The 24,861-nt window shown below is 38.8% G+C and overlaps 2 protein-coding genes across 5 annotated transcripts; one reads left to right on the top strand and one right to left on the bottom strand.

The window, feature by feature from the left end:
* The first annotated feature begins 4,877 nt into the window (after positions 1 to 4,877).
* Positions 4,878 to 9,773, top strand: ska2 (spindle and kinetochore associated complex subunit 2). The gene is made up of 7 exons (XM_058627409.1): positions 4,878 to 5,013; positions 6,552 to 6,644; positions 7,173 to 7,349; positions 7,494 to 7,571; positions 8,209 to 8,251; positions 8,521 to 8,647; positions 8,787 to 9,773. Exons 1-7 carry the CDS (start codon positions 4,981 to 4,983, stop codon positions 8,911 to 8,913), a joined length of 678 nt encoding a protein of 225 aa, XP_058483392.1. The 5' UTR covers positions 4,878 to 4,980; the 3' UTR covers positions 8,914 to 9,773.
* Positions 9,774 to 9,864: 91 nt separating this feature from the next.
* LOC131458356 (inactive serine/threonine-protein kinase TEX14-like) lies at positions 9,865 to 24,558 on the bottom strand. Of its 4 annotated transcripts, XM_058627404.1 has the most exons (22): positions 24,429 to 24,558; positions 23,543 to 23,713; positions 23,280 to 23,394; positions 22,695 to 22,860; positions 22,351 to 22,490; positions 21,673 to 21,751; positions 21,334 to 21,467; positions 20,470 to 20,565; positions 20,226 to 20,349; positions 19,683 to 19,861; positions 18,975 to 19,126; positions 17,947 to 18,137; positions 17,028 to 17,148; positions 15,619 to 16,364; positions 14,901 to 14,994; positions 14,719 to 14,797; positions 14,071 to 14,204; positions 12,757 to 12,911; positions 11,329 to 11,737; positions 10,793 to 10,865; positions 10,600 to 10,683; positions 9,865 to 10,090 (listed from the first exon to the last, which is right to left on the bottom strand). In XM_058627404.1, exons 2-21 carry the CDS (start codon positions 23,667 to 23,669, stop codon positions 10,614 to 10,616), a joined length of 3,384 nt encoding a protein of 1,127 aa, XP_058483387.1. In that variant the 5' UTR covers positions 23,670 to 23,713; positions 24,429 to 24,558; the 3' UTR covers positions 9,865 to 10,090; positions 10,600 to 10,613. The 4 variants fall into 4 exon arrangements, with proteins under 4 accessions (XP_058483387.1, XP_058483386.1, XP_058483388.1 ...); XM_058627403.1 differs by having other exon boundaries at positions 9,865 to 10,683; XM_058627405.1 differs by having other exon boundaries at positions 9,865 to 10,683; positions 12,784 to 12,911.
* Positions 24,559 to 24,861: the final 303 nt, after the last annotated feature.

Here is a 24,861-nt window from a genome sequence, read left to right as displayed (position 1 = left end):
TCTGAGCTAACTGTCTTCACTCTTGCTCAGGTTTTCTCAGACCAATTCACTCTCTGTGTTGAATATTGTGCTTAAAAAAGTTGTTTCACCCAAGATTCAAACCTCAGGAACTCAATTTATTTGAATAAACCACATGTCCTGAGTCTGACACCTTGAGAACTTGAACAACACAACTTCATGTTCTTATGAAGTAGATCAGCTGATTAAAGTTATTTTAAGTTTGAAAAACTCTGAGAGTTTGTGATCATCAGCAGAAATAGCTCAGTCAGAGTGTGTCTCTGAGGTTGTGAGTTCAACTCTTACTGTCAACTGAACTTCTGCACTACTTTCAAACATCAGACCAAAATAAGAAGTTAAAAATACAGCAACTGGTTGTTCTGCAGCTCAGTAAGAATAACTCCTGCTGGAAGAACAAGACTTGTATGTCTGAGGTTGTCAGTTCAAGTCTTATGATGAACTTAAGTGTTTGAGTTCAGTGTTAAAGGTAAACAGTCAAGAGCTCTAAGAGAAACTGAAGAACCGAGAAGAGCAGATAGCTCACTGGACAAGAATGCTGCTGTGAATTCCTGACATCGTAGGTTCAGTTCTTGTGACGAGCAGGTGCTTTTAAAGGTCAACATCCAAACTCAAGATTATAAGCAGACAGCAATCTTAGACGAAGGCGGCTTTAGTGGCGAGGTGGCTTTGTTCCAAACCAGTATGTTGTGTCTCAACAGTGAGATGGCAGGTTCAGTTCCCAACCCAGCAGTTGTTCACTGGAACAGAATCAACCTCTTGCTGACTGACACAACCACACAACAGGTGACCAACCCCGAGTCCGTCGTACCCCCGGAGTGCGTCGTACCCCCCCGTGGTCAGCATGTGTCACCTTGCATCTGGCTGACTGGCTGACTGGCAGAGTGTTGGAGTGGCTAGAGTCCAGCAAGCAAAACAGTTGGCTGCGTGGTGGGGGCCAAAGGCCCCCACCCCCAGGACAACTGGCCGGCCACCACCACCTAAGTGTCTTAATGTGGTTACCTTTTGCTGCACAGTGTAATATAAAGTGTTTGACCTTTGACCCCTTCCTGCCCTGCCCCTCCTCACCTCACTACCTGCCCTGCTCCAACCTCACCTGCCCCTCCTCTCCTCTCCTCACTTCACTACCTGCCCTGCTCCAACCTCAACTGCCCCTCCTCTCCTCTCCTCACCTTACTACCTGCCTTGCCCCTGCTCCAACCTCACCTCTTGCAACCTGCCCCACCCCTGCAAGGCTGTGGAATCGAACCGGTCACCTTGTAACTCACACATTCCTATGGTTGTGAACAAAACCACTGCACCACCAAATCCTACTATAATTAGGACTTTCGGTCCCCTTTCAATCTTCACTTTGGATGTTGACCTTTAAAATTTCCTGGTCCTCACAAGAACTGAACATATAACCTCTGGATTTCAAAGCAGCATTCCTGTCCACTGAGCTACCTGCGAATTTTCTTCTTCAGGTTCTCTTAGAGCTTTTGACTGTTTACTTTGAACGTCGCACTCAAACAGTTCACCATAAAAGTTGAACTCATAACCTTTGAGGTACAAGTCTTATTCTTCCAGCACGAGCTACTGTCACTGACTTGCAGAATAACATGTTGCTGGTATTTTTAAATTCTTATGTTGGTCTGAAGTTCTAAAGTCTGAGAAAGTTTAGTTGATTGCAAGAGTTGAACTCACAACCTCAGAGACCCAAGACTCCTTCTGATGGTGTGAGCCATTCATGCTGATGATGACTCTGACTTACTTGGTGTACTTAACTTTCTCATCCAGGTCAGAATTCTGAGAAATCTGAACTGGAATTTTGAGAACAGTCACTTGGGGGTTATCATAAGACTTCAACTAACAACCTCAGACATACAAGCCATGTTCTTCCAGCAGAAGATATTCTTCCTGAGCTGCAGACCAACACGTTGCTGGTATTTTTAACTTCTTATTTTGGTCTGAAGTTTGAAAGTAGTGCAGTTGACCTCACAACCTCAGAAACAGAAGCCATCTTCTGATGGATTGAGCCATTTCTGCTGACTATCCATGAGCGAATTTCTTGGCGTTCTTGAGTTTTTAACATTCTCAGAGTCTTTCAAACATTAGTCGTCCAAAATCAGTCAAAAAAGTCATAGTATAGTATGTCATCCAAAATCACCTGAAAAAGAGTTTTAGAGACAAACAACCATTCAACACATTCCCTCTCACACCTTTAAAAGTCTTTCAGTAGTAGATTACCCATGACTTCACTGACCTCAGCCTGATTGACCAGGTCACTTGGTCAATTTAGAGTGACCAATTAACCTAATCCCCATATTGCATGTTCTTGGACTGTGGGAGAAAGCCAGAGAACCCAGAGAAGCACCACGCACACATGGGGACAACATGAAAAACTCCATGGAGAAAGATCCTGGTTCCAACTGGGTCTCACACCCGGGACATCTGTTATTGAAAGACATCCAACCTGAAAGAGATGCTACACAAATAGCGCATGTGGTTTAGTTAAAGACTAGAGTTCCTGAGGGCAGGGGTCCAAATCTGGGATGAAGCAACTTTTTAAGCACGATAGTCAACCCAGAGAGTAAATAGGTCTGAGAAAACATGAGGAAGAGTGTGGACAGTTAGCTCAGCTGGTTAGAGAGCTGCCTTTGAGTCCTGATGTTGAGAGTTCAACAGGTTCCACAGCCAAAGTGAAGACTGAAAAGCACCAGGAGGTTATTCCATCTATCAAAAGGGTTCGTGGCATGGTGGATTTGTCCGCAACCACAAGGTTGTGTCAGTCCGGCTGTGGCTGGTTCAAATCCACCACGCTCTAATCACTGGCCCCGGCGCTGGGGCCAAACTGCGCGCTCCCACTGCAATTGTAGTTGGGCTGGGATGTGCTCCCCCGGCTCCCCACACAGATAACAACAGGGGGTTATGCCATTTTATTTCACATTTTTTCCATAAAAGAAATGCCATAAAAACACAAACAAAATTGACAGGGGTCCACTCGCTGGACAGGTGACCACACAGTCAGGGTACCCGTGTCACGTAACTGATGCTTAAAAATGAGCACATGAATTAGACTTCTGTGTGATTAATGTGTGCACATGATTTTTCCATTGTTAACAGGTGAAAACTATGGAAAAAATTCCATCAATAAATACACCATTAAATAATGACTCATATACGTCATTCATTCAAATTGGAATGAAATACATAAATGTCTTATTAAATGTGGCATCCATTAATTAAAAAAACAATTCATTTGACGTAAAACAAACAAACATATAGAGTTACTTGACTATTGAAATTAATAATTTCATGGTCCTGTGTTGCAGTGCATGATGAATTGATTTGATGTGTCAAAGTCACCAATCAGCCTCAAATCAATTGATGATGCACTGCAACACAGGACCATGAAATCATTCATTCAATAGTCAAGTTATTCTATATGCTGTTTTTTTTACATCAAATGAATTGTTTTTTTGAATGAGTGAATGAATATCACATTTAATAAAACATGTATGTATTTAATTCCAATTGTAATGAATGAATGACACATTTGACTCATTATTTAATGGTGTATTTATTGATGGAATTCTGCCACTTTCACTCCTCCATAGTTTTCACCTGTTATGTTCTCAAATGTCTTGTTTTGTCCAGAAACCAAAATGATTCATTTTTAATGATCTGTTTGTTATCCAGAGCAAAGAAATTAAGAAAATACTCACATTTAAGAAGCTTAAAAAATCGGAAATCTTGTTTTAATCATGAAAAAAGCTTCAAATCGATTAATCGATAATCAAAATAGTTGTTGATTAATTTAGTAAAAATACGGTGAAATATGGCGACAGTTTGTGTGGCAATAGTATATCGTTTTTGAGACACAAAGTATTCTTTTTTATTTGCATATATTTTTTGAACTGATGTTACAAATACATGTCAAACTTTGTGATTAGTATTAAAAAAAACGACTTAATAAATTAACATTTCAGTCCACTAGATGGTGCCAAGTGCTCACTTTCACTAGCGCTGTTGTGTCAGTATATCACAAAATATGATTTTACAAATATCGTAATAATGGTGTCTCTCATGATTTTTTGTATTAAAATACAACGATTACTGAAAGAATTGTCAAATACTCTAATAATCGATTGTTTGTTGTATTTTTTTATTACAAATTATAACAAAGAAATAATTAAAACTGAATAATTTTTGGTTTGTGGATAAAAAAGACGTTTGAGAAACAGTGATCAACATTTTTCAAACATTTTCTAGCCCAAACAAATACTCGATAAATGGAAAATAACATTATCATTTCCTGGATTCTTTGTCTTTCTGTAACAAACAGAAAGAGAAATGCAATGGAAGGTGTGCGTTTCATATTGCATGTGGAGCAGTGACGTCACATTAGCAGTAGTAGCAGGTGTAATCTGAACACCTGTGATCGGATCACTCAGTTGGGCTGTTAACAGCAGGTGTGAACAGAGCGTCAACAGAACATCTAAGAAAAGTGCGGATCATTTTTAAGCAGCAGCTACCACACACCTGTTCACGCTGCTCCTCGTCCTCATCCTGGTCCTGCAGCTCAGCCCTGCTCCAAAAATCCAGATCCACTCTTGGAAATGAGATTTTTCTGGGCTTTTTATGACCTTTAGGAGGTTTTACAAATGTGAAACTCCATTAATTAAAAATAAAGAATATAAAGATCTATACATGCCTATGTACATGTCTCCAGGTTTTACAGGCGTTATTTTACTCCTGTGGTCAATGGGAAAATTGCTTTTTGGGCCGCACGAGTATTTTTTGTTGCAGTACCACAAGTGGCCACCATGACAAAAATGTGTTCAAGGCAGACGGGGCGGTGCTCTATCCAGTTCTTATAATACAGCCATGAGCGCGAGCCACCGACACAGATCTGACCAATCAGCGTTCGCCAATCCTGAGCGCTGACCAATCACAGAGTCCGCTTCAGGCTGAACACTGTTCAACATGGAGTCAACAGTTGATAAGCTGGAGGTGATGGTAAGCGCTGTGAAATATAACCTTGTATTTTTACTTAATGTGTTGAATTATGAGTGTGTGCGTGTGTCGTTGTCGCGTGCTTTAACAGCAGTATCAGCTGCTCGTTACTTATCGATAGTTTCGTCAAGCAGGGACACGTCACGACAGTCCTCGTCATGGCGAGTTTCTCTTTGTAACGTTGACAATTAACACTTAATAAACTCACCTGCACATTGGATGCTCAGTTACAGAGCGTCAAGTGTTTCACCCAGCTGTATAACATTCCAGCTAACTATCACAACATGGTACTGGCTGTAGTGTGAGCTGTTTACAGTCCGGGTTCAACGTCAACAGCCGTCTGTAATGACGTAATGTGGGAAGCAGAGAACTGATTAAATGCTGTTTTCTGTGGTGAGTTGTCAGCTTCTAAACAAAGCAGCAGATGTTGCTCCAAAAGCACGTCAAAAATGAGGTGCGTTTCTTCGAGTAAAATGGACCAGGGAGTTTTTCATCTACGGTGGCCTGGAAGTGCAAAACTGTATTAAAAAGTGTGGCAACCTTTAACAATGCTTGAGACGGATTTACATTTTCAAAAACAAATTTACAGAATGCAAAAGACGTTTACAAATCCTAAAGCAAATTAACACAAGTTTAAACATTTACCAAAACAACACACACATTCCAATATTTCTGGACTGCATGCAGATGACAGGACATGGAGACAGGAGTACATGTGTACTGTTGTGGACATGGACGTATGATGTAATTTATTATATGGATCATAGCAGACAGTGTATGAATTAGCCTCAAGAACAAACCAACACATTAAAAGTGAGGGCCTATTAATTCTGCTGTCCATCCATTAACAGTTAAGACTAACTAATCGAAATTTAATTGTAATGGCAATATGGCTTGCTGCAATTTTCAAATCGCAGGACGCACAATATTTCTTAAAGCTAATATGTGTGAACAATGACCATTTTAGATTAAATATTGTCCTGACCTACACGCATCATATTCTCACAGGTCTGCCAAAATATTAATTTTAGATATTTATTCTTCAGCCCTAGTTAAGACAATAACTCGGCAGCTGATTAACTACCGGTTAGCATTTAATGAACAACCAATCACTTTGTCTGCTGCTAAAAAATAAATCCTTGTTCTGAAATTATTGCTCACAGGCAATCAAAGATTTTAAGGGTTTTTTCCACAAATTCCTGGATTAACGTAGTCACCCATTCTTCTTTGCGTACCGTTTTGCAGTGTCCCTGCTCTTAATCCAAAAATCCACAGAGAATGTTCTTGTCCTTGCAACAAGGGAAAAGTTTCAGCTGTTGGCAGGTGCTCTGACTTCATTGCACTACTGTATCACTGCAGCTAGCAGTGCAATAGTATTGTCAAAGCAACTGAAAACTGCAGAGATCAGCTGCTCAGTCATTAGATAGTGATTGAAAATAGCCTAACCGGTACATGTATTAGTGAAGTTTTTTATGTTGACTTGTCACTTAACGCTGTCTCGAGATTGTCCTGCACTCAGTCGCAGTTTGGTGTCTTTGTAGTTCCAGAAGTCACAGGCTGACCTGGAATACATCGAGAAGCGGCTGAAGCTGGACTTCATCAACAGCACTGCAGAGAATGGAGCTTCTGCTGAGGTGAACACTAAATGACCTCTGCTTTTACATTCATTGAACCAAAAACATCATGTGCAGCCTATAGGAAACTAGTTACCAAGTGTAGTTTGGAAGCATTCTACTAATTAATTGATTGATTGATTAATTGATATTTATTGGCCACTATTTGGTTGTTACTGAAATGTTGTCATTGACATATTGACTAATAACTCTTAACCTAAACACAGGACATGCTGGGAGGTTTTGCCACTTAACAGAGTTAATTTTGTAGTTTTTCAGCATTTTCTCTCTTATATAAAAAGGTAAATCTAGTAAATCAAGATTCAAATCTAGATTTCCAGTTTGTCAGTGCATATATATTCATAAATACATAATGATAGAAAAGAGATACCATTTTCATTTTTATCATTTTAAAAATACCTGTGTACAATTTTTTTATCCTTACAAATTCTAACTTCTCATTATTTTTACCCCACGTTGACTACACATTTGAGATTGAGGGCTTTTACATTAAGTCTCTATAAACTATCGATTGATATTTTCCTGCAGGAGAACCCAGCCGTGGTGCTGGAGAACCTGAGGAGCCTGAAGGCCAAACATGCAGCATTGAGTTCTCAGGTGAAGGAGATCGCAGCTGCACAAAAAGAGTCCATGGACTCCATCAGAAACAACCTTGACAGTGTCATGAAGGTGATCCAAAATGTCCAGCAGACTGCCGATGTGGAGGTGGGTCACCACATAACCAACAGTACAGTCATACACAAACAGTATTCTCACTGTTCAGTTAAAACTTAACGCGCACTGATATACCATGTTTTCATGTATCCATGGTTAGTAACAACTGACTGTGTCCATGTCAACATGCTGCAGGTTCAGCCACTGACAGAGTCAGAGCGAGAGTCAGTAGAACAGCTTCTGGCTTCAGCTCTCATTCAGACCACTCCAGAGGTGAGACACTCCACTCTCAGGTTACCACTTCATACTGTTGCTGATAAGGGGGGGATACCAACTCTTGTAAAACAGCAATAATACAGGATTGTCTACAGTAAATACAACAGTCTGTACCTAGATGAGCTTTTCAGCTCCATATCAGAATTGATCTGCTTCAATACTATCACACCTATAAGTTATATCACATGACCTTTTAGTTACAGTGGGCATGCAGTTGTAAACAGAGAGCTTATTCCCTCTAATGCAGTTGTTTACTCAGTTGCAGAAAGTACTGCATATGAGAAACAAATGTCTCAGTTTCTGCCTGACCAGATTGAGATGCAGGCCCAGATTTTTTTTAAATGAAACTGGAGAAAGATACATTTTAAAACTTCACAGTATTCAGGTAGTTTAGACAGCATGCATGTCTGGAGCAGAAAGTATGTGTTTTGTGGATCTTAGTCTTTCTATTTTGAAGCCTACTACTATTATTATTACTCTTAAGTAGACTGACAGAAGAACATTTTTCAGGGACAGATTAGTTTACATTAGTCTGGGTTGTATTATTGTGTTCATTTGAGTGCTACAGTGATTAATAGTTGTTGTCATCAGTAGCTGTTCTTATAACAGACATTAATAAATCTTCTTCCTCCAGGTACCTACTGCTGTAGCAGCTGCAGGTCACCAGCAGCCCCCGAGTGAGTCTGTTACCTTTGCTTCTTTTACTTTTCTCTCAATACTATTATAATGGCAACATATGTAAACTGTTGGTTAGTCCAACACTTTGAGATTTTGTGAAATCATAATTTTTTTTCCCCCTTTTTAAAACACCCATTCTGATACCTACATCTTAAACCTACATCTTTTAACCAGGGTTAAACCTCATGCTTAATGAGACAAAGATGATGACATCCAGTTTACTTTTTACAGCTGCTCTGTTATCTAACCGAGTTTGACTTGTCCACAGGCTGCGAATATAAGGAGCTGAGTGTCGCCATGTTGGAGGCTGTTCCTTCTAGTGTGCGCTCCAACGTCAAGCTGGCTGACCTCAATATGTTCTACCAGCAGCTGCAGCAGCACTTCAGCAAGAACAGGTTGGAGAGCACAAGAACAGTGTTACAGTTATATTTTATAGATAATAACGGTGTTGGTAATTAAACTCAAATATGGATCTGTCCTTCCATCAAAATGAACATGCATAACCTGCCTTTCTTTGCCTCCTGTCCCCTGTAGTGGATCCCTCAGTGTGCAGAAGATGAAGCTGCTGAAGATGAAGGTGAGCGATGCTAAGCTAAGGGTCCTGCAGCACCTGTCTTTAGTAGAGCAGGACAGGAAAGGCAATGTTCGTCTTGTGTTGTGAGGCTCAGCCTTTTGACGGGGCGAGGGTTTCTGGATCCAGATGCTTCTCTGCTTGTTCTGAGCTGGACTAACAAACTAAATGCACTGCCTGATCAATCTCCTCGTGCCCACCATATGTTTGTACCAGATATTTGTGGGTATATCAGTCTTCATTTCAGATACAGATGTGATGTAAATTGTTGCACTTAAATGGATATTGTCATATGAACTGTTGCATAGAGGCTCACAAGTCTGCCAGCGGAGACACAAGGAAGAAGAGAAAGGATTGTCTTATAAACTCTATGCATGCTTATGTTATTGTTATCTCTCTAATATGTCTGCTGCTTTATCTCACTGTTGGACAGCATTTTCTGACTGACAACTGAAGTTTAGAACTGCTCACTCTCTTTTGCCAAACAAAATTTCACCAAAGTCTCAAAATAACTCATTCGAACTTATGTTGGAGGCAGCAGTGGATCAACAACTCCTGTGTGCTGTGATCTTTAAATATTTATGGCCTTTGGTGCAGGGAGTGAGTGGTTTACAAAGCAACACAAACCTCAGTTTCCAGTCAAAGGCTGTCTCATGGCAAGAAAAGGTGGCTAACTGATTCTTTAGATATTGGACACGTAACCAGGTATAGATTTCACTAGGTGAGTCTCAGTCTCGTTCCTGCTGCCACAGAATCTGTGCAATGTGTCATTTCCCCATAAAACCAGACTTCAAAAAAGCCTGAACTATACCTTTAATAAATGGGGGTACTCTAAACTTAAACCCTATGGGCTGTCAAGAAAATGAGATTAAAAATGAGCTGTATTTTTCTGTATTTTTCTGCATCTTTAAAAAGAGCACAATGTAAATAAAAACTTTTTCCAAACAGTATTTTTTTTACCTTAATTTAATTCAGATGCTTCTAATGTTGTACCTGATGAAACCTCTAGGAGGAACTAATACCTGTTGCACAAAGGATTTTGAGTATTTCTTTTTAACATTTTCAAATAATTAATGCTCTCGCCTAAAGACATATTGAAATAAAGCAAGTGAACTCTTCCAGAACAACAAATCTTGCATGAAGACAACAAATTAGTAACAACAAAATACAAACGTCAATGGAAATTCAAAGACCTGAAACAAAATACAGCTAAATTTCCAAACACACCTTTGTTTGGCTCACAGACTCTGGATGTGCTCCAACCATCCTGTAATTAAAAACACAACAAAAACAAAAATTCTCTCATCCATCCATCCATCCGTTATCTACCGCTTTATCCTGCTGTGCCAATCTCAGCTGACATAGGGTGATAGGCGGCGGCAAAAATTTCCGTCAAATAAAAAAAATTAAGCTTTGACTTGAAGTTACTATTCCATTGATGGCATCAAACAAGAATCTCAAAAAGACCTGTGTTATACTTTCTTAATCAATTAATTAGACAGGATTGTTGTTGATGTATCACTGTTATAATCTAAAAATGCTGAGTAAGCTTTAGTGACAGCTTGGCTCTGCCCTTCAGAGACCCCACAGAAGAAATATACTTTTATTCCATATTTTTCTGGGATGTAAAGAATCCAGTTGCTGAAGTGTGACATCAACTATGAATGAAAATGTGTTGCATTAATTACTGATGTCGTCCATGTGTCTGCTTATGTTTTTTATTTCACTTAACCCAGCCATTAACTCTGCACATGTCTGGAATGTAGCTTTAGGTACCTGAGCACAGGACTCTATGTGGTGCCCTCCTCCCACTCCTCCTCCTCAAACTGCTGCAGCACATCATCAAGTGTTGAGTGAGCTCTGAAACAGACAGATAATTTTCATTTAAGTGTTTCACACATGACAGACTCAAGCTTTAACAGAATTATGCTGCTAATACATGACTTTCAGCGAGAGAGCCGTTACTCACCTGTTGGTGTCCTCCGATAAACTGAGACTGTGCCACAACTCGGAAGAGAAGCTGAGCTTTTTCTCCTTTGGGTCTGCAGAGCAAATCAATTTCAATGTTTTTATAATTAGTTTTACAAGGGTTCATTTTCAAAAATTCAAAAAGAAAATAGCAACTGTAAACAAATCACACATGCAGGAAAATATAAATGACATTTAATCTGCACAATAATCAAAAATGCATCAACAAAATCAATTGCAGTCAGTTTTGCACCTTCTACAATGGTTGTTCATTTTCTTTCTCTATTATTAAAAGCTGTATCAGGCTGCACAATGCTCCACTTAAAGGTTCAGAACATCATTTATAACTGTTTGTATTGTGACTTCATATTTTGTGATATATGTAAGGCAATTTTCTAATATTGTGACTTATTAATTGAATATTTCAACTACATTAAAATGAAAACGCCTCTCATTATGTTTAACAAGTTATGAATAGATTAAAAAACGTTTCCATAATATTATAAATTATTGAGATGGTTTTTTTTTGTTTCTCACCCTTTGTGTTACACTTGTCAGGCTTCTCTTCTTCACTGCATTTTTCACCACGGTTCCCTCTCTCATCAGTCTCTTCCTCCCCTTTTGTGCACTGTTCATTATGTCCTCTTGCTATTTCCTGTGACTCATCAACTGCCTTCTTTTCTTCTTCTTCATCCATCACATTTTGACTGTCAGTGCTTCTCTCTGTCTCCTCTTCACTTTGCCCCTGCTCAGATACTCCTGCACTCTCTCTGTTCTCTTCTTCTTTGTGCTCGCCCTCCACAGAATTGCTGTAGCATCTGTGGAAACTGGAGCTGGGAGATTCAGAATCTCTGAACAGCTCTTCCCCCTGGATGGCTGTGATGAAGCCCTGAAGACTGCTGGCAGTGTCGGCCTCCAAAGATTGAGGCAGAGGAGTGTAGGAACCCTAAAACAAACAAGATTATGGGTCAACTATAAGAAGCCAGGCAGAAAATAATTTGTTTTCCAGGGTCTAGCACAGCTGCCATTACTGCGGTGGCCGGTCGCAGTGTCAGCTGCAGGGCTGCAACTATGAAACAATTATTAAGCGATTACTAAATTAATATTCCAACTATTTTAATAATCGGTTTGAGCTCCATGTAACAAAAAATAATGAAACTATTGTGGACAGAAAAGCCATTTACAAAAGTCATCATTTTAAGGTTAGGGAAACGCGATCAACTTTTTCTGATGGTTTTTGGACCAAACGACTTATTGATTCATGAGGGAATAATCGACAGATCAATATAATCCTCACATTTATAATAATCGTTAGTTGTAGCTTTAGTCAGCAGAATGGAAAAAATTAGATTTGGCAGTGTCCCCCATAACTAATAGAGGTACATTATGAATTTAGTTCAAATTATGAATTTGAACTACATTCAAATTTTAAATAATACAAAAAAGAAGAAGACACACTGGCCAGAAAAATACAGAGAAAAGACGCTTCAACACCTCCACTTATTTCCTTCAACATGGCCACATTTCAATACATAAAGTACTGTGTACTATACTGAATGTGAGTGTAACTTCAATTAATTAATTAATTAATTAATTAATTAAAAAGGGGCAAACGTGTTGGTTCCCTTGCACTCAGGGAACCTGTGTAAAGTGGACTGTTATACACTCTACACAGGTTCATATATCGCCACTGGAGCAGCAAAAATGGTGCAGGTTCTTCCAGAATATCTGTACACTGTTGTAAACTTCTAAAGCTAAATCGTGCTAAATTCAAAGTCAGATTGTTTGTTTAAGTTGTGAAGTTGTTTAAAGAGAGTTTGAGTTGAAATGCCACTGCAGCACTGGCGTCTTGTTTACATCTGGATACACTATGAGTTGGAATGGAGTGAAACAGAAGTAAGGAAGTTAAGGCTTTTTCAAGAAGAATGGTTTAGGTTTACCCAGAGTACATCTGAAAAAACCCACACTGGTGAATGAAATGAGTATATGAACCTTTGATGAGCTTGCTTTTGGAATGGAGGAGCTCTCAGTCCACGGATGTTCAGTACTGCGGTGGCTGCAGGCAGGGAAGTCTGGGAGTTTGGCCTTCATAATATCTGTCATCACACGCCTGTGTAAGTCTGATAAAATACAACACAGGCACCAGGTTATGAGATTTTGTTGTGTTTTCAGTGACACATGTAATCAAGTAATAATCTAAATCTAAATAGTGGATCAAGGAAACAGGATTTCTTCAGCAACTTGTGACTTGCGTAGAAATATGAATATGGATCCTAGGAATAGAATTGAATAGAGAGTATAATTTACTGTCATTGTTCTGTGTAGGTACAACAAAATTGAGGGTGCTCCCGTAGAACAACCATCACATATACAGTAAAAATATATATATATATATATATATATATATATACACACAGGTTATAAATATATATACTGTATGTATATATATATGTATATATATATATATTTATAGGTTTTAAATACATATACACATGTTATATATACATATATATATACATACATATATATGTATGTACATAGAAGAGAAATGATATGTATGTATTGCGATGTAACATTATTTGGATGCTGGGTTCTCCATCTGGAAACAGGTTCTGTCAAGCAATACTGTAGGCCCTGACTGAGGGAGCAGTAGAATTAACTTCTGAGAATTTCAATGGGTATTTCTTAGTGCTTTAAGTCTTATTCCAATCTGTTCTTTACTAGCACAACGCTACTATTGTCTCTGTCTATCTTGACATCAAACAAATCACTTCCTGAACAGGACGGTCACTGAGCAAAGCGAGATCTGAACACTATTGTGGTGAGAAACACAGAGAGTTGTGTGGAGTTGATGGTCTTAATCAGCAGTGTGTAAACTCATTTGTCATATCAAAGACATTTGTTTATATTTAAAGTTAATGCACTACAGTTTTAGTGCTGTCCATTTGTAATTAGAGCTTCTTTTCTTCTTCCTCTCGTTTAGTGTTTTTCGGCAGTTGGCATACTTAAAGTTACATTACTGCATCCTGGATTAAATCAGCCAATACAGTGTCCATGATGTTGGATGTTAATAAATGCCAGGTCTGAACAGGGCCTAAGACTGATTAAACAGTAATGTGCTGGTGGCAGGATGTTGGGTCTATTTAATAAACACTGGTTTTCCAAACTAAGGTCTTTGCACTGAAGACAACCATGTCAAGTGGTGTAGTAGTTAGGAGTATGTTTTTCTTTAACTTGAAGAACAAGTTTCCACAGTGATCACAATGTGAATGCCTTTACCTGAGTTACGTGGGGTACTGTTACAGGGTGGGCCTTGTCTGTTGCTATAGATACTGTAGAGTTTCTCCTGAGGGACAGCCGGGGAGCATGTGATACTGGAGAGTTCAGCCAGCAGAGCCACGTCTGACGAAGCCCTTCACACACACACACACACACACACATACACATTTTCAAAAATCACAACATGTAAAACAAGTGACTTACTTTAGGGAGCGCTGTCGAGCCATTTTTGCCATGCCCATGAATAAGTGTGCCAAAAATGAGGAAAAAACATGTAAAAAGTTGATCTCAATAAAACAACTTCTCACAATAAACCAGTTTCCATCATGTGACCACACATACAACAACAGTTGTGTGACCACAGGTGAATGATGGTTAAGGCTACGTGCTAATTTCACGGTGGACACAGCTGTCATTCCTATGTTTACCTATAAACCTCTCTCCTCAATGGAATGTAAAAAACTGTCTATTGTTTCTGGTTTGGAGTAAAGTCTCAGAGCTGCTCTCACCTGGAAACAACATATATGCTGCCAAATGTTATATGAGACACAGAAAGTAGCAATAAACAAAACAAAAAAAATCTATATAAATAACATTGAATCTCAGTACATTGGAATATGAAGAACACAAGTCCATCTATGTTCTTACATGTAAGCGTTGGGTTTATACTGTGTCTGTGTTCCACTGACACCTGGATCCTTACAGGTATTTGTAAAGCTCTCATAATCTGAGGAAGAATACAGAGAACAAACAAGTTTAACCATCACGCCCCTTTGCATTAATCTTAATTTTTCCAGGTAATAGTTTAATTTCAAATATCAATATCTTACTGGTTCTGTGAGAATCCATCAGTGGATTTCCACTTGCTGCTGCTGGCCTGCACGCATCTCCTGAGACATCTGAACTTTCCTGTGAGCTGGTTGACTGGAAGACACATATCACATGTTTCCCACACAAGCATTAGACCATGTTGTGTTTGCACTACAAATTCTCCTGTAACAGTTGGGAACATTACTGTTTTCCACTGACAGCATCTGCTAAGTACAGCTCTTTATCACTGTTTCAATATCAGCAAGCAAGATATATATATATAAAAAAATGTAGTATAATATTATAAATATACTCAATGGAAAATACACCTTTGGAAACTACTCAGCCTTTCGTCTTTGCTGGTAGATCCATTTGTCAGTGGACATGCAAATAAATGCATGTACTTGTGTGATAAAAACACATATTAACCTAATTAAGTGATTAATATTGTATATTCTGTGCCAAAGCTGACAAAACCTAAACATATAGTGCTGGTCTGCGACTACATGATAAGTTCTAAGTTGATAAAAGAAATTCTATTAAAAAGTGTGAATATGCAACTTTTAATTTCTCTAAAACTGTACAGTAAAATTGTTTCTAGTATGCTAGTAGTCATAGATGTCCTGAACACAACCTAGTCAGTCTTGTCCAGAACTTGCACATTTCTTTGATTAAAAAATGCTAATGTGGGAACTAACGAATGACAAAAAATGTATAATGTATTACATTAAACAGTACCTGTTGCTTTTGGCTCAGCTCCATTTCGCTGTGATGAGTTTTAACTGAATAAAACTCTGCCATGTCACAGTCAGAAGAAAGCTGCAGCAGCCGGTCCTGCTCAAAATGCTGCTGTTCAGCTGGATAGTGTCTCAGCCATAAGGCCAGCTCCACCTCGCTCAGCAGTTCCCAGTTTCTGTCCTGGAGCTGAGCCTCCAGATTCTTTGACCAGTCATTTCCTCTTTGTGTTAAGGGACTGTACTGGTTTGAATTAAGTCCAGCAGCAGCAGTACCTTCTCCAGGGTGATTTGTAGATAGGGAGAACATAGAGGGTGCACTAGAGGAGACTGTGATACTGGAAGGAGCATCTCTAAACCTTTCTGAGTCCAGGTGATCCTCCACCGTGTCCAGGCTCTGGTTGGCCTGTCGCAGCAGCTCCTGAGACACTTTGAGGTCGACCACAAAAGTGTTGATCTGCTGATCCGCTGTAGGTTTGGGCAGCTTCAGGATTTCCAGCTGCTCCAATATCTCTCTGTCTATATTTTCCTCTACATCAGGTTCTTCCTCAGAACGTTCTGTTTCTGACTCTGTCTCTGTGTGAGTGTCCACTTGGTGGTGCACAGATTCTTCCTCTGAATATTCTACTCTTTCCGTCCCCAGCTCAGACACTGCTGCACTGTACCACTGTTTATGAAGTTGTCTGTCTTGGTGAGACTGTCTGTCCACCACTGCCTTCATTTTGACTGGCTTTACAGTGCTAAAAACAACTGAGACATACATGCAAATTTATAATGTGATCACAAACACATTATTATTAATTATACACATGTAGATTTCTAGATCATGGGTTGAAAAATATGCAAAGCATTTGTTTTTCTCATTTCTCAAATCAGACTTAAATTTCTCAAAGCTATCTGTTGTTCAACCTCCACATTAGTACATCACAATTTGTAATTCTTTTAAACAAATTGCAAATGCTTTGGTGCATAAATGCAAATAATTCTGCACAATAGTCTACTTTTCCTGCATTATCATTTCCTTATGTTACCCTCCACAACATCTAGGAATTATCAGTTCATTGTGTAAGTCACCACATTAACATCAAAATAGTTAAATCAGATGTCATAATTTTAACTAATCTATAGCTTATCTGTACTTCTCAGATTTTTTTTATACAATTATTAGACTTTTTTGTAAATGTGACCTATATTGATATGTTACTCTATGTAGGGCATCATCCTGATGACACTGAAAAATACTTTGTTTTGAGAGGTAAACTAAGGGTTTTGGGTTAGGGTAGGTCTATTATGTGGTGCTGTTTGTAAAGATTGTAAGAAATGCACTTTGCAAATGCACCAAAGCAGTTGAGAAACTGTAATCTTTCAGTAAATACAGGAACACCTATAGTGTTTGTATGTTGTGCTCAGTACCGTGCTTTACTGGCTTTCCCACAATCCTGTGCTGTGTTGTGGTCTGAATACCAGATCCCAGATCTTGTTCTGGATAATCACTCAGCTCACCACCGCCCAGCTGATCCTCCGGGGACAAACACTGTAGCTCAAACACAAACAAATAAGTGCATCATGTGAGGAATTGTTTCCAGGCACTTCTTGGGCTCATAGAAAAGGAAAAATACAATTATCCATTAGCTGATGTGTGCATACATACTTTACTAATGCACCATTTCCCAGACTCATAACATGCACTGGATGACATTGAAGGACAAAAGTATGAGGCCACTATGACCTTTGGCATCCCAAATGTTTACAGTGAATCCCTGAACATTTGTGTCTAATTTTAAATGATTTTCTCTAAGTGTTTCTAAGATTAACACATTCACAAGTCAAAAAGTACAAATAAATCATAAAGATTGACACAGTAGTGTTTGCAGTGGCTGGCATTGTTGCCTCACAGCAAGAAGGTCACCAGTTGGGATTCTGGTGCAACTTACAGCCTTTGTTTGTGGAGTTAGCATGTTCTCCCTGTGTGTGTGTGTGTGTGTGTGTGTGCATGTGTGTGTGTGACCAAATTGACCAAAGGTGTGAACGTGAGAGTGAATAGTTGTTTGTCTCTGTATGTTGGCCCTGTGATGGACTGAAACCCTAATTTGGAAGACAAAGCACCAGAAAATTGTTGGATGTGTACATAGATTAATAAATAATACTAATACAGTATCATAAGGATTTGGTGGACCTATAATGTTGACTTGTAATCGAAGGATAGATGTGAGTATCAGGTCTGAACTGGCATGCCAAGGTTGTTTTTGAGATAGACCTAAAATGTGAACCTCAACACAACATTCCATGACTTAGCAAACAGTGACACTGAAGCTTTTAAAATCAGACACACCTTGATATCCTGTTGCAGTATTTGGCACAGGCAGTGCAGGCTGTATGTGCGGTCCTGTGGGTGCTGCTGCAGGCCAGTCAGCACCACATCATAGTAAGGCTGTGGAATGCTGCTGTTTACTGCCAGGACCTGGCCTGCGTCCATTGCTTTTTTAATCATATCCAGGCTCACAGCTCCCCACGGTTCATTGTCTGAAACATATCACATTAAAAATACTATCACCTACAGGCAGTTAGCAAGCATCACTGACAGCTTCTTTAACTACTGCAAGATGGAAATTTCATCTTTGATCAAAAGTCTTCTGACATTATTTCTAAACAGCAATGCAATGGTATTGTTATGTATAGACACATACACACAAACACATATATATATGTACACATATAGATATACACAACATACAATATAATAATCTTTATTTCCTGGTTTTGATGCTGATATGTCAGGGTTCGTACAACAGAGCTTGGATCCAATAGACACAAGACTGAGTCAGATATGTAAAATCAAAATTGAGACTTTATTGCTCTCTCAAAAACACAAACAAAAAAGAATGCCGAAGGCAAGAGCATAAATGCTATTTAAAAACACGAAAATAAAAGAATGCCAAATGCAAGAGAAAAGGCGAAAAAACAAACCTATAACCAGAAAAGGTAAACTAGATCAACTTGGATTGTAACTCTAAACATGAAAACATAAACTAGATCAACTTGATTCAACACTCTAAACTGTAACAAGGTAACGATGAACATGGAGACGAAAAACGCAAAGGACGAGGGGAAATGAGTGACTTAAGAAGGGGAAAGGGAAAAGGGACCAGGTGCTGACAATCAGGGAATGTCATAATCAGGACTATATTGCTTCAAAATTAAATCAAACAGGTCTACTTGAATTCAAAATGGAAAAAAAACTTGCATCTTTCAAACTGGTAAACAACGGGGTAACTAAAATCATCTGAACAAATAACAGAGGAAATACGTTTTGTTCCTGACATGGAGGGTCTAATTTGAAAGTCAATAGGAGGGAGCTACCTGTGTACACTTCCTGGATCAGAGCACATAGACTGTAGATGTCAGCCTCCACTGTGCAGGGTTTCTGTTTAAAAACCTCTGGAGCAGCCCATCTGTACAAGCTGGGGGGCAGGGCTATGTGCTTGGGGGGTTTGACACATGAACTGCCTTTGCTGGACACACACACACACACACACACACACACACATATGCATAATAGAAAAATAATGCTAATATGGAATTCAAATTCAAATTCATACATACTTGTTTTTTACTTGCTGGGTAGTGTGAACCCTTTTATATTAAATAAATTCAAATTCATTGTGTTGTTCCAACACACCTGATTCCGATGAACAGCTCGTTATCAGGCTTCTGCAAAGTTTGATGACGAGCTGACCATTTGAATCAGGTGTGATGGAGCAGGGCAGTGTTCCCTGAGGACCAGGGTTGGGAAACACTGGCTTAAACTATATAGACCAAAATATTTGAAGATTAAATTAAAAAAATCTTATGTGTTTCCCTGCTTTAACACACCTGATTGATGGAACCAGAGCTTTGACTGTCAGTAAATGAAACAACCTACATTTCTGCTGAATTTACTCATTGAAAATCAGCTTCTCTGTCATTTTTAAATGACCATTGACAGAGGACATGTCGATGCAAAAAGCCACACTCAGACAGAACACTGAATTTTGGAGTTAAATTGATCAGAATCAAACTGTTGCCTACCTGGGGACCATGAAGCCTAAATCAGTAAGTTTGGCTACTGTGAGCTCTGTGAGGACCACACCATGTGAAGACAAGGCTCTCATCACCAGGCCTTGCCCATGGAGATACTGCAGACCTTCACAAACCTGCAACATCACTGACAGAAGCCATTTTTCCTGCAGCACCGGGAACTCGGTGCGCTGCAGAGACAAGGAGAAGACAAATCTGTGATCATAACAAAAGTTAATGGAAACATGACATTTTAAACTGCTCACTCTCTCACACCAAAGTCCAAAGAGAAAATTAGAATTTTTAGCTCAAGGGAACCCGAGTGAAGATTTCATTTTTACTTGACAGGTTTAATTATCCCATAATTGACAATGACTCTGACCACCACCAAGGTTGAAGACTTATTTATTACTACATCTGACTTTCATAATTTTTTATCAAGTGACTTAAGCAGTGACTTAAAAGAGTTCTAGAAAAAGACAAGCAGCCACACTTTACAGTGTGTACGTCATGTGTCAGAATGTGCTATGAAATCACCCAGGTGTACTTTGTTACCCTGTTGTGCAGCAGGTTGTGGAGTGTACCGACAGTGACTCGCTCAAACACCACACTCGTCTTCTGGAGATCATCGGAGAGACTCACTCCCATCAGCTGCAGCAGTTGTGGGTGTAACAGTTGGCTGTATACAACATCCGCACACACATATAAAAATATAGACAAATCCACACTGACACACGTACAAGTTAACAAACCTCAACCAAAGTTTTGAATTTGCAACACACATCCTGCTATTTCTCACCTGCAATATTCTTGTTCTTTGATGAGCAGATCCAAGTAAGTTGCACGACTGTCCATCATTTTCTTCACTGTGACCCTGGAGTGTCTCCAGCTGCAACTGAAACACACAATTGGAAAATGCAATAGAAAACTTTCAAATATTCCTTTGCAATTTGCAACTTAGCTCATTCCATCATGCTGTGCAGGTTTTTAACAAGGTATTTTACAGATGTTAAGACGTTTTGTGGTTGCAACAAATTGATGAAGAGGAGAGTGCATAAAAGTCACTTGATGACTGAACCCACTTTTCTTAAAACTGCAGTAGGCAGAATTAGTGGAAAAATAATTGATTGTTTTGCATTCACAGGTCATTTACAATTTACAATTACCAATTTCTGTCCTGATTTATTTTCATCAGATGAGGATAGACAGAAATGCTAATTTCATGACACATGACCTGAGGAAGTCTCTCTATCTCTGAAAGACTTTCACAATACTGACACATTTAATGGCATTTTTTTGCTGAATCATCTTTTAAACTCTTTTTTCTTTTAATTTTCTCTGCAGCAATGGAAATCTTTGTCAGTGCTACCTGTAGGTAAAGTAGGTGTAGTGGAACCGCCAATAGCAACACCCAATCTCTCTCTCTCTGAACTGCCTTGTGAATTACATTACATTACATGGATGAATGGACAAAGTCTCCTTGTTTGTGTTTATCACAGTACACCACAGGCAGTAGCACTTTCAGAGTGACTGATTCTATCAGAGAAGAGTTAGAAGTGTTTAAGAAACAAATTACTGGGCCTAGCAATTGCACTGCTATATCAATACAGTTGCTTCTGTTCAGCTCCATCTGACTGACGACTGGAGTAACATCCCCTCTTACTTGGTCATGGAGGTCAAAGAACCACAGGTGAAAGACAGCACAGGTTCATCATCAGCCTGGGTCAGATCACTTTCTTTGATCAGTGGAATAGATGCTGGCCAAGCAAAAGCCTGACATGGCTCATTTACACACACCTGGACAAACACACACAGGAGAATGAGCAGGTTTGTATGACTAGTTTTGTAGTGTGACACAGACGTATATTAAATGGACTGTAAATCTAGGACACCACAGAGGCAGTTCTCTCTGAACGTAAGGTTAGGTTGTCCCCAATACAGACAAAAATCAATGCGTAAATCAACAACAACTGTACTGTACATTGTTAATGATGTACTGTACCTTTCCAAAGCCCAGACACAGGGCTGTTGTGTAGGGGGACGTGATGCGTTTCTTCTGATTGAACTGCATGTCAATAGCACTGAATGGAGTAGAAATATAAATGTATTAATCATCATCATCATCATCATCATCATCAGACAACCAACAATGGGATTGCAAAACATATGGTTAATTCTGATGTTGATATTATGTTGAGTTGATCAATTAATTTAGTATTATGTTGTAAATCTCCAATTTCCAATAGAAAAGTCTGTCTAATAGAGAGACTAAATATTCTCAAGATATCACATATTTAAGCAGGCATGGATTTCTTTAGGTGAGCCTTTTGTTATGAGGCAGCATGACTGAACCTGGACAGCAACACTGAGGGGGGCTCTATGGTCAAATTTGTTTAGAGTCAAACTAATTTTTGTACAGTCAGAGATAGACAGAATAGCAGTGGTCATACATCCCACCTACTCTGATTGTCAGTCTTGTGTGCTCTGAACAAATCATGTACTCTCAACTTAACCAAAAAAGAGAGAAATCTGTTTTTATAAAGTGCCAGTGAAAGAACACATGTAATTTCTTATAAAGCAGAAACATGCCTTCTAAAAATGAAACAAACTCACAATATGGTTTCTAAACCAGACACTGAAAATTAAACAAAACAATGTTGTATGTGCACCATGACCATACCTTGTCTTTATGCGATCTAGTAAAGATGCACGTTGTAAAAGTATGGAGCTTGACATGTGTCTACCATAGAGCTTCTTCGTAGTTGGGTTCTGGCACAGCTGTTGCATAGAGGACATACAGTTTTCCAGGAAGGCTACCATCTAATGAAATAGAAGGAAGAAGCATGAATTCTAGAATGAAAACACTCAAATTAATAGAACACTAAGTGGTCAAAGTTTACCTTGGTGCAACACATTTATTAATGGGAATTGTAGAAGTCACTGTTTTATCTTGGTCTTCATTGCTTCAATATTTTTAATTTTTTTAAACTAGGATTGTTGCAAAAATCACAATGTCACATTTACCTGTGCACTGTCACTCTGCTTTACAGCCCTGAGCCAATCAAAAGGAGTCCTGCCTTCCATATCATGGAGCCTCAGGTCTCCTCCAGCATCCAACAGGTCACTCACCACCGAAGCATTACAGGAAAATACTCCTGCATGAACTGGGGTGCTCCAGTCCTCACAGCAACTACAATAAAATTATAGAATAATATCAATAAGCTCTTCCGACAATTGGGACATTGATTTATCATATCATATGTAGACATAAACTAATCATTGATAAACTTGTTATTGTAATGCAATGTGAATGAAATGATTATGATAATTCTGTCTGTTGAAAATGATTTAAAATGGCCTTTTCACAGGAGAAGAGACACCATTCTTTTGTCCTTGTTTAACACTAAAGAATAATGCTTTTTACCTCACAGCTTTCATGAAGGACATTGGAACTACAGCCAGATCTTTAATCTTGACCTTTTTAAGTCAAGTAACTTCTACCATTAACAATAGCTATTTGAATCATGAGTCACTAGTTTGGTATTTTGTGATTTTTAAAAGTCTTCTGACAATGGGCAAGCTATTTTAGTGATTGAGTGCAAAGCTTACTGGTTTGGGTCAGCTCCATAATGAAGAAGCAGCTCTGTCACCTTCACATGGCCCAGAAGAGCAGCGCAGAAGAGTGGAGTCTGACCCAGGTGATTCACACAGTCCACATCCACACCTGGTATGCATCGCAAAACACCAGCGCCATGTTTTTTTCATTTCATTTGTTCAACATTTTGTATATTCATATTTATTTGCAACATAAAAGGTTTCATTGGTATAATTGCATTACAACATCACACCATTACAGAAGCTATGGTGGATACCTGTCTGCAGCAGTTTCTTTAGCTTTGTAAGATTCCCCTCCAAAGTGTATTTGTGCAGTAATGCATGAAGTCCTCCAGAGGTGACGACACCCACATCTACAGGATAGAGGAATGGCAACGCAGTCATCCTGTGTCCACTGGTCAAACTTCACCAAGTTGTCCAGGATGGCACTGGCAGTACAGTGAGGCAACATTTGATACAGTCAGTATGTCTTTATGGTTGTTTTCACACTTAAAATATATGGTACAAGCACATAATTATGATGTAACCACCTAAACTAAATTAAAACATAGGATGGAGTTAAAATGCAGTTGTCAGGTACATCTAAATCTTTTTAGCACTTCCTCAGTTAAGAGTGAGTGAGTGAGTGAAATGTGAATTTCTATTAAGGGATCACAGCACAGATTCACAAGTTTATAAAATATATTATTTTAATAGACTGAATTCCCCCAAAGTATACAGTATAAGGAATTAGTGATACTATCACTTTATCCAGCTGAGGTAAGTTTGTGGTTGTATTTGAGTTACTATTGCATTGCAAATGTGTATTTTTATGTTTAAGTATATTGTAATGTATGGCAAGTAATAATGGTTACCATAAAATGACTGTCAGCCTTGGTTTCTGATCATTATCAAGACAAACTAACATTAGCATGATCATAAGATAAAATACATACTAGAATATATACTGTAGATAAGCATTAGAAGTGTAGTTTTTGCTAGAATCTAACACATGATAAAAACAGGTTCCACAATTCACATATAAATGATTGGATGTTAGCAAAACGGCTAATAGGAAACTAGATTGCTGTGAAACAATATTAAATATAATATAAGTTTACCACAGCATATGCTCCAAATGACGAGTACTACAATAAACATTACCTGTAACCGTTTTTTCACTTTTCTTTATGCTGCAACCCGTCTTTGATGAACGTGTCTCTAATATTCCATAGGGTCATTCAAGTCTCTACAGTGGCGCCAGGTGAGCAAATCTGAATGGCGGCCATTTCCTGCTCCTCCTGCACTGTTTTCTATAGAAGCCCGTTTCAGCCACATGGGGGGGAGAAATCAACGAATGTAAGCAAATAATATTTATGATATACTAAGTAATATTTTTGAGATGTTAAGATACTAAGTCATAATTTTGAGATAATATCCCATAATTTTGAGATAATATCCCATAATTATGAGATAATATCAAATAATTATGAGATGCTATGTCATAATTATGAGATACTATTTCGAAATTATGATTTAACATCTCGTAATTATGAGCAAAGAAACAGGAAAATATTCACATTTCAGAAGCTGAAAA

The sequence above is a fragment of the Solea solea genome, chromosome 4 (genome assembly GCF_958295425.1).
Source record: "Solea solea chromosome 4, fSolSol10.1, whole genome shotgun sequence".
Taxonomy (NCBI): Eukaryota; Metazoa; Chordata; class Actinopteri; order Pleuronectiformes; family Soleidae; genus Solea; species Solea solea.
Note: the sequence above shows the minus strand (reverse complement) of the source record. Positions and strands in the feature narration are given on the sequence as shown.

Bases quoted from the DNA above. Each gene is read 5' to 3' on its own strand.
- LOC131458356 (XM_058627403.1), bottom strand. From the start codon at position 23,669: ATGACTGCGTTGCCATTCCTCTATCCTGTAGATGTGGGTGTCGTCACC. The intron at 18,138-18,974 runs GTAGCTCCCTCC...GATATGTTTCAG, and splicing joins GATCCAGGAAGTGTACACAG to ACAATGAACCGTGGGGAGCT. The intron at 10,684-10,792 runs GTGAGTAACGGC...TGTCTGTTTCAG, and splicing joins TTATCGGAGGACACCAACAG to AGCTCACTCAACACTTGATG.
- ska2 (XM_058627409.1), top strand. From the start codon at position 4,981: ATGGAGTCAACAGTTGATAAGCTGGAGGTGATG. The intron at 5,014-6,551 runs GTAAGCGCTGTG...GTGTCTTTGTAG, and splicing joins TTGATAAGCTGGAGGTGATG to TTCCAGAAGTCACAGGCTGA. The intron at 6,645-7,172 runs GTGAACACTAAA...ATTTTCCTGCAG, and splicing joins AGAATGGAGCTTCTGCTGAG to GAGAACCCAGCCGTGGTGCT.